Below are 10,060 nucleotides of genomic sequence, written 5' to 3'. Positions count from 1 at the left end.
CTAGTATACACCTATCTTGGGGTATATTTATCATCTTTGTACATAACACATTCATTATCTATCTATCATCTCATTGTGTGCTCTCTTGAGCTTTCCCCAGTGAGTGTGTGTGTGTGTACACGCGCATTCTTGCAACCCTATTTCCACAACAAGGGACTTGATGGTAAAATATGTGTGTGTGAGTGTGAGAGGGAGAGGGAGAGGAGAGGAGGGTTTTCTCTCATAGAGAAACTTGTATTGAATAACTTCAATTATTACAAAAAGGGAAGGGTGATTTCCAATCAGCTCAGGCTGTTTCTTCCCGAGTCCACTACTCCAGTTTACTTTATGAACTCTAATGCAATGTATTCATTGACTATGCAGGAGACTTTGACATCAATGAAACCAGCAACTATGCCCAAGTTTTTGTAATCTTGGGCAGTGCGGATTTTGCTTCCATGTGAACCCAGCATCAGAATATTAAGTTGATGGGCTGGCGTGGGATCGTCAGCTACTGTATCCGCCACATGGAATTCCACAACAATCACCTTACCGTGCTCAGCTATGATCGCCTGCTTGCAATTTTCAAGTATCTTCACACACTCATCATCCTCCCAATCATGTAACACCAACTGCACCAATCAATACGTTTCATCAATCATGATCATGGCATGCTTTTATTAAATGCTGTGTCAACCTGCTATATATATATATCTTCTCTATGTTAATAATTAATAGAGCTTGTTGCCCCAGGTGGGGGCCTGCACAGCTAATTAGTTAACTAATTATGTCTAGCTGATTACAGTATCATCATGGCTGCATCAACAACCCAAATCATTCTTTCAGTGTAGTGTGATCATGAACATGTTTTTGATAAATACTGATGTCGAAATGCTATATATCCTCAGAGATCGACTCTCTCTGTTAATTAATCGAGCTTGGCCGAAAGGCCGCTCTCCTTAATTAGACTAACCCTAGTTAGAAGGAATTAGGTCATTAACACTAGAATTAAAACTGATAAACCAACCCCCATGATGCTGTACATCCCTTGGTTGTGAAACGGGACTAGAGAGGCCGACCTTCATGAGAACTGCATCGGCAGATGGAATGCTTTCAAGCATGTTACCTCCTACATGTTTCAACCCTACCATCACAAAACATAGCTAATAATTAGTCTACTGCAAAATATACTAATTATATGAATGGAGAAATTCAAATTTGGATAATTTCTAGGTGAAAACCACCAAGAAAACTTGTGGAACCATGGGGCAAAGCATATATCATTAATGAACCTACTTGGGTGGGTTAATGGAGCTGATGACACAATGTGGGGCTGATCAAAATTGATGCCCATTAGATGGGGGTACTTGTCGAGGATGTGTTTCAAAGCAGAACCCGTGGAGCCGCCCACATCAACCAAACTCCCAATGTCTTTGAACCCATCATAAACCTCCAAAAACTGCTTCATAAACATTGCAGTGACGCTTGACATCACAACAGCAAGCTCTCCTGCATGCTGTGCCACATGGTGTGATATCTTGTGACCACAGGCTCTATCAAAGCCACTTCCCCCTTCAACAATGACAGCATCAAGGTATTTGAAAGTATCCAGCTTTTCCAGTACTTGCTTTGCCGTCCATTCGCCTACGGAGACCCCATTTTCGTCTTTGAGGAAGTATTTGGAAGGAGGGAGGAGCGAGTATTGTCTGATTTGCTTGTTGGTGGAGGGGTCTATGGTGATGGAAGAGCTCAGGAGAGGGCGAGAGAAGGCAAGGTCGTGTGATGAAAGGAGGTGGAGGACTCTGTCTAGGAGGTCAGGGGCGCGCGGGTTGGTGATTGAAGGGATGAATTGGGTAATCTGATGTGCAGAGAGCTTGTTGTCGTGGCCACCATGCTGGGACAAAATCTCAAATACGTTGAGTTTCACAGCGGCTTGCAAGGCCATGGGGAAGGAGAGCAAGCTGAGGTAGCGCAGAGCAGACAGCCAGTCTTGGTTCTGAGAGAGAGCCATGGTTGCTGCTGTAGAGCAAAGTGCGTGCGCAGGGGGGGAGCTTCTTCTGTATGGGTGTGTGTGTGTGTGCGCAGACAGGACAGTGATGAAGTGTACAAGTCTTCCCACGCGCGTTTGACTTGCTGGGAAGTGGCGACAGCCTTGCGTGCTCAACGCGCATGCGACATTTAAACAAAAAACTTTGAATATATATTCATAGCTATTAATATATATATATATATCCATCTTTTAATAATTAAAAAAAACTATAATCAGTTATTGAACTTTGAATATATATTCAACTTTTAATATATTCATAGTTATTAATATATATATATCCATCTTTTAATAATTAATAGTTACGCTCAAGATTTGCTTCCTTGGACGCTTCCCCAAAAGGAAAAAGAAGCAAGCTTGGTAATAGAATCCCTATCTCTACACTCTATCTCTTTTAATAATTAATAGTTATGTTCAAGGTTTGCTTAGGAATCCAGGGCCACTCTGGTAATGGATCCTTGGGAAATGGGCTTTCAATGATGAAGCTGCAGAGATACTGTTTAATATTATCTAGTCCTTTAAACATGTGGGTTTTATTTGTGGGATTATAGTAACAGGGTTATGTTATTTGTGAGTTGTGAGATATGATGGAAAAATATGTGAGGGTGCAATGAGAAAGTTATTGGCTAAAAAGGTTTTTGAAACACTATGTTTGGGGGTTACATATGACTGGGGGACCTTTTTTAATATAAAATGTTAAAAATTTAAAAAAGCAAATAGAGATTTATGTTAAAAGGGAAGAGTATAGACAAGTAGGTAGTTGGTGGTCCAAGGAAAATTAGAAATTTAAAAAAGAGAGAGTTATGTTAGAAGGGAAGAGTATAGACAAGTAGGTGGTTTGTGGCCCAAGAGAAAATAGAAATTTAAAAAAGTAAGTGGTTCAAGTGAAGATATGTATGAGATGTAATGGAAAAAGATGTGGGGCTTCAATGAGGTATTTATTGACGAAAAATGACCTTAAAAAGTTGCTTTTAGGGGTTATATATGATTGGGGGACCTTTTTTATATGATATATTAAAAATTATTTTTAAAAAAGCATAATTGCAAGATCCCTTATATCCGTGTTTTTCAAATTGGGGAAGAGTTAGTTGTGGAACCACATATGTGAGAGAGAAAGGTAATTACTAAAAAGAGAGAGAGTTGAATGAAAGAATAAAGTAGAGATATAGATCATGAAAAGAAAAAACATAGAAGTATTGCCATATAGACTACAAGAAGGTAGTTGTGGGTTGAAATTGGTGATAAAGAATTACTTTTTGAGGTTAGCTGTGGTTAGAAAATTATTTTTTAATAAAAGAAACCAAAATTATACATTTTTATCCTAAATCCTATATTTAGAGTTCTTTAAACATACGGATTTCATTTATAGGATTATATTAAAAGAGTTATGTTATTTATGAGTTTTGCGATATGATAGAAAAATATGTGAGACTGCAATGAGATAGTTACTGGTTACTCAAAAGGTCTTTAAAAAGCTATGTTTGGGGGACCTTTTTGAATATAAAATGTTAAAAATTAAAAATTTTAAAAACCTAATTTTAGGGTCTCTTATACTTGCATTTTTTAAATTTGAAAACGAGAGAGTCGTGTTAAAAGGGCGGAGTATGGATGAGTGGGTGGTTGGTGGCCCAAGAGAAAATATGCATAGAAATTCAAAAAAGTAAGTGGATGGTTGATAGAAAAGTGGGTGGTTGACATATCAAGTGTGTGGTTCAGGTGAAGATATGTATGAATATAGAAATTTGAAAAAGTATGTGGTTCAAGTGAAGATATGTATGAGATGTGATGAAAAAAGATGTGAGGGTTCAGTGCATGAAATAGTGGCCATAGGGGCATCTAAGAATGTCCCAAGGGCCATTCATGCATGACCCCAAGGGGCCATGGGTGCATCCAAGAATGGTCCTAGGGCCATTCTGTTCATGCACAACATGAGGAAGAATGGCCCTAGGGCTATTCTTGCATGACCCCAAGGCCTGAAGTTCATTTTTAGGATGGCCATGGAGCATCCAAGAATGGCCCTAGGGCCATTATTTGCATGCACAACAGGTGGAAGAATGACCCCAAAGGCCATTCTTGCACGACTTCAAGGCCTCAATGTAATTTTGGATTGTCTATGGGGCATCGAAGGATGGCCTCTTTTCATGCACAACAGGTAGAAGAATTGCCCTAGGGCCATTCTTGCATGACCCCAAGGCCTCAAGGTCATTTGGGATGGCTATGGGGGCATCCAAGAATGGCCATAGGGCCATTCTTTTGATACCCAACATGTGGAAGAATGCCCCTAGGGCCATTTTTACATGACCCCAAGGTCTCAAGGTCATTTTTGGATAGATATCGGGACATCCAAGAATGTCCATAGGGCCATTCTTTTCATACCCAACATGTGGAAGAATGCCCCTAGGGCCATTTTTACATGACCCCAAGGTCTCAAGGTCATTTTTGGATAGATATCGGGACATCCAAGAATGTCCATAGGGCCATTCTTTTCATACCCAACATGTGGAAGAATGGCACTAGGGCCATTCTTGAATCACCCCAAGGCCTCAAGGTCATTTCGGGATGGCCATGGAGACATCCAAGAATGGCCATGGAGACATCCAAGAATGGCCATAGGGCCATTCTTTTCATGCACAATAGGTGGAAGAGTGACCCCAAAGGCAATTCTTGCATGACCCCATGGCCTCAAGGTCATTTTGCAATGGCCATTTGGGCATCCAAGGATGCCCTCTTTACATGCACAACAAGTGGAAGAGGCCATTCTTCCATCACCCCAAGGCCTCAACGTCATTTTGGGATGTCCATGGGCGCATCCAAGAATGGCCATAGGGCCATTCTTTTCATCCACAACAATAGGCGGAAGAATTGCCATAGGGCTATTCTTGCATAACCCCAAGGCCTCAAGATCGTTTTGGGATGGATATCAAGGCATCTAAGAATGGCCATAGGGCCATTCTTTTCATACCCAACATGTGGAAGAATGGCCCGAGAGCCATTCTTACATGACCCTAAGGCTTCAATGTCATTTTGGAATGGGCATTGGGGGCATCCAAGAATGCCCCAAGGGCTATTCTTTTTATGCACAATAGTTATAAGGGCCATTCTTGCATGACCTCAAGGATCCACTTTTTTACTTTGAGATGCATCTTAGAGCATGAAATAGTGGCCATGGAGACATCCAAGAATAACCAAATGGCCATTATTTTCATGCTCAACAGGTGGAAGAATGGCGCTATACGGCCATTCTTGCATGACCCTAAGGCCTCAAGGCTATTTTGGAATGGCCATGGGGACATCCAAGAATGGCCATAGGACCATTCTTGTCATGCACAATAGGTGGAAGAATGACCCCAAAGGCAATTCTTGCATGATCCCAAGGCCTCAAGGTTGTTGAGAGATGTAATCGCGATGTTGTGTGTATGTGAGAAAGCACCCTAGAGGTGCAAGATATTGTGGCAAGATAAGAATGCCACATGTAATATTGTATGGTGTGTGAGTGTTGACCAAAAGAGTGGAAAAGGAAGTGCCACATGGATGATGATGTGTAAAGTGGGATAAGGCTAGAGAGCCTCTATCATTGTATGGTTCATTGTGATATGCAATAGAATAGAGATCAAGTGTTGAGTGTGCAATCTCTCTCTCTTGTTATGGAGTTCTTAGTGTGGTTTAATCCACCCTAATTATGTTACTTAATCTATGTCCTTCACCATGGTCAATCCCATTTTAGGAATGTTAACATGGTATCAGAGCTTGGGTGGGCTCTTGGTCATGGTGATTATTATTATGTATATTAGCTTGTTTGTGTGTTTGTTTGATTAAACATGTTATTATGGTTCATTATATATATATATATATATATATATATATATATATATATATATATATATATATATATATATATATATGCACACTCTATTGTTGTTCTCTATTTGTATTTGAGAGAGGAGTTCAAAGCTGCCTATGAAGCTGAAAATCAAGATTTCAGCATTATGAAGACTATGGAGTCTTCATCAAATATCAAAGAAGCTGCCCACCAAGAGAGTTGCAAATGGGAGTTTTGCAACATGGAAATCTTGCTCATCCATCATGGAAGCTGAAAATGGAGATTTCAGCAAGTGTGAAGACTATGGAGTCTTCGGTGTCATCAAGGAGAAGCTGCCAATTTGTGAAGGTATTTTGGTGTTTTTGCCTCTAATTTGGTATTTGAGCATGGAAGAATGTTCATATTTGAGAAGGGTTGCTATGTGTGGGATTTGTGGATCCCATGGTTCTTTGCATTTGGGCAAAGAGTGTAAGAGGTGCAATGCTTGTCTAAGAAGGGACAAGCAGTTATGGGCTTGGAAGAAGTCCATGGTTGAGCACATTGGAAAGGGAAGATGCTCATTGGTATGCTCATCAAGTATGGGCAAATGTTGGGAAAGCAATTGGGGCTTTCAAAAGGTTTGCACCTTGGTTTCTTGAGAGAAACCAAAATGGAAAAGCACCCTTGAATGGATGCATGCATTGAAGGAAAAGCATGCTGATTTGGAGGCCACCATGAAGGCCATGTCAATGGTCATGGAAGACCTCAACTTGGAGGTCTTGGAGAGGCAAAGTAGCAACGGGAGTTTTGAAGCTCAACTTGGAGGTCTTGGGGAGAGGCAAAGTAGCAACGGGAGATTTGAAGCTCATATGAGAGCCAAAGAGCATGAGAAGGTGCAGAAAGAGGAGTTGCACACACAACTCATTTGGAGCTGAAATAGAAGCCTCACAAAGTCACAAGGAGCTTAGTTAAGTGGTAAGTAAAGGTGGATTTTGGGTCAAGACAATGACCATGCTAGAAGAAACTGCTCCTCTGTCCATTTAGGTTTTGCATGTGGACATAGCAGACCAAGAAGCGAGCCTCTGATTCGACTAGGGTTCTCTAGTGCACATAGCAAACGAAGAAAACCCGGGCCTCTGGTTTGATTAGGGTTTTTTGATAAATGTGATAGGGAAGACGGCTCTCTGCTGTAGCTAGGGTTTGTAGAGAAATTAAGGGAAAGGAACCACGAGTTTGTAGAAAATTTGAACAGCAGGAATGACCTACTACGGTTTGCAGAGAAACACAGCCTACAGAACTGGTTTGCGGGGTTTCTTGGCCCCCTGGAAGAAGAAGCAGCACGCCTGGGGTTCTTCTAGGTTTGTCTTCTATTTGTAGCAGAGTTGACAAGCCTTTCCTAAGGTTTTTTTATCGAGCAAGGCATGAATTGCGGCAAGCAAGCAGACACCATTGGGGCTCATGGGGAAATAGCAACATGTATTGGTTTTTTGAGTGGCTCAATGCGGAGGAGAGGTATGCAGCAAAGCCCGTGCAGAGAAAGTGCAGTATTCAGCGACAGAAGATAAGGCTTGGCCAACGACCAATAGAGGTAGAGATTTTCAACAGCGCATTCAAGGGGCGTAGCTTTTCAAAAATTACTATTAATCATTTCTTGATAAAGGTTTTTTTAAAAAAAACTTTATAATTAAGGGTTGATTCACACACCTACTTCACAAACCTTCAAAAGCATGACGCTTTGTTCACATGCTTTGTTAAAAAACTATGAGAAGAAGCATAAAATTATTCACATACACATGAAGGTCCACTGCCCGGCTTTGGCCAAAAGGTTTTGCACTTTTCACCCATGAATGAGAAGGGTAACCATACCCGAGCTTGAAGCTCAAAACGAGGATTTTTTTTTGTAATCACCCATGGTATGAGGGTCGCCCTGTCCCTAGAAGCTCAAAATGGTTGTCATGTGATGTGTGCATGAGCGATGCATGTGTGAGGTGCATGCACATGGGTTGGTTCCCACCCAAACTTCCATGTTCAAATCGGACTCAGTGGTTCCGCTGTGAGCGAGTCGGCTCAAAATGGACTAGGTGTCTAAGATGGTAGACACGCGCACACATGTTCATTTGATGGACACTCCAATGCATCATTGAGGAGGAGTGTTGAGAGGTAGCGATTGCGTTTGTGCAATGCTACATTGATATGGGTGATGGATGATGGGTGAGTTGTGGAACACCTCGATTAAGAGGGGGTGTTGAGAGATGTAGTCGCGGTGTTGTGTGTATGTGGGAAAGCACCCTAGAGGTGCAAGATATTGTGGCAAGATAAGAATGCCACATGTAATATTGTATGGTGTGTGAGTGTTGACCAAAAGAGTGGAAAAGGGAGTGCCACATGGATGATGATGTGTAAAGTGGGATAAGGCTAGAGGGCCTATATCATTATATGGTTCATTGTGATATGCAATACAATAGAGATCAAGTGTTGAGTGTGCAATCTCGCTCTCTCTCTCTCTTGTTATGGAGTTCTTAGCTTTAATCCACCCTAATTATGTTGCTTAATCTATGTCCTTCACCATGATCAATCCCATCTTAGGATTGTTAACAAAGGTCATTTTGCAATGGCCATTGGGGCATCCAAGGATGGCCTCTTTACATGCGCAATAGGTGGAAGAATGGACCTAGGGCATTCTTCCATGACCCCAAGGCCTCAATGTCATTTTGGGATGGCCATGGGGGCATCCAAGAATGGCCATAGGGCCATTCTATTCTTGCATAACCCCAAGGCCTCAAGGTCATTTTGGGATAGATATTAAGGCATCTAAGAATAGCCATAGAGCCATTCTTTTCATACCCAATAGTTGTAAGGGCCATTCTTGCATGACCCCAAGGACTCAAATATCCCACTGTTTTACTTTGAGATGCATCCTAGAGCATGAAATAGTGGCCATGGAGACATCCAAGAATAAGCAAATGGCCATTATTTTTATGCTCAATAGGTGCAAGAATAGCGCTAGGGCAATTCTTGCATGACCCTAAGGCCTCAAGGCCATTTTGAAATGGCCATTGGGCCATCCAAGAATGGCCCAAGGGCTATTCTTTTCATGCACAGTAGTTGTAAGGGCCATTCTTGCATGACCCCAAGGACTCAATAATCCACTGTTTCACTTTAAAATGCATCCCAGAGCATGAAATAGTGGCCATGGAGACATCCAAGAATGGCCAAATAGCCATTATTTTCATGCTCAATAGGTTGAAGAATAGCCCTAGGGCCATTCTTACATGACCCCAAGGCCTCAAGGTCATTTTGGGATGGCCATGGGGGCATCCAAGAATGGCCCTAGGGCCATTCTTTTTCATGCACAATATTAGAAAGAATGCCCGTGGGGTTATTCGTGCATGACCCCAAGGCCTCAAGGTCATTTTTGGGATGGCCATGGGGCATTTTGGATGGCCATGGGGAATCCAAGAATGGCGGCCATTCTTTTCATGCACAACAGGTGTAAGGGCTATTCTTACATGACTCCAAGGCCTAAAATATCCATCGTTTTACTTTAAAATGCACAATGCACGAAATAGTGGCCATGGGGAAATCCAAGAATGGCCTAAGAACCCAAGGACCATTCTTGCATGACCCCAAGGGGCCATGGGTGCATTCAAGAATGGTCCTAGGGCCATTCTTTTTCATGCACAACATGAGGAAGAATGGCCCTAGGGCCATTCTTGCATGACCCCAAGGCCTTAAGATCATTTTTGGGATAGCCATGGGACATCCAAGAATGGCCCTAGGGCCATTCTTTTCATGCACAACAGGTGTAAGGACTATTCTTACATGACCCCAAGGCCTAAAATATCTATCGTTTTACTTTGAAATGCATCACAGTGCATGAAATAGTGGCCATGGAAAAATCAAAGAGAATGGCCATGACCCCAAGGGGCCATGGGTGCATCCAAGAATGGTCCTAGGGCCATTCTTGTTCATGCACAACATGAGGAAGAATGGCCCTAGGGCCATTCCTGCATCACCCCAAGGCCTCAAGGTCATTTTTGGGATGGCCATGGGACATCCAACAATGGCCCTAGGGCCATTCTTTTCATGCACAATAGCTGGAAGAACGAACCCAAAGGCCATTCTTGCATGACCCCAAGGCTTCAAGGGCATTTTGGAATGGCCATGGAGCATCCAAGGATGGCCTCTTTTCATGTACAACAGGTAGAAGAATGGCCCTAGGGCCATGCTTGCAT

General features: G+C 42.2%; 1 protein-coding gene across 1 annotated transcript; it reads right to left on the bottom strand.

The window, feature by feature from the left end:
- Positions 1-207: 207 nt before the first annotated feature.
- Positions 208-2,055, bottom strand: LOC147634253 (desmethyl-yatein O-methyltransferase-like). The gene is made up of 3 exons (XM_086805382.1): positions 1,276-2,055; positions 1,059-1,123; positions 208-611 (listed from the first exon to the last, which is right to left on the bottom strand). The coding sequence occupies exons 1-3, from the start codon at positions 1,988-1,990 to the stop codon at positions 321-323; spliced, it is 1,071 nt and encodes a 356-aa protein (XP_086661508.1). The 5' UTR covers positions 1,991-2,055; the 3' UTR covers positions 208-320.
- Positions 2,056-10,060: the final 8,005 nt, after the last annotated feature.

The sequence above is a fragment of the Cibotium barometz genome, chromosome 11 (genome assembly GCF_041138505.1).
Source record: "Cibotium barometz isolate CiBa-2024 chromosome 11, ASM4113850v1, whole genome shotgun sequence".
NCBI classification, from domain to species: domain Eukaryota; kingdom Viridiplantae; phylum Streptophyta; class Polypodiopsida; order Cyatheales; family Cibotiaceae; genus Cibotium; species Cibotium barometz.
This window is presented reverse-complemented; position numbering and strand designations above follow the sequence as displayed.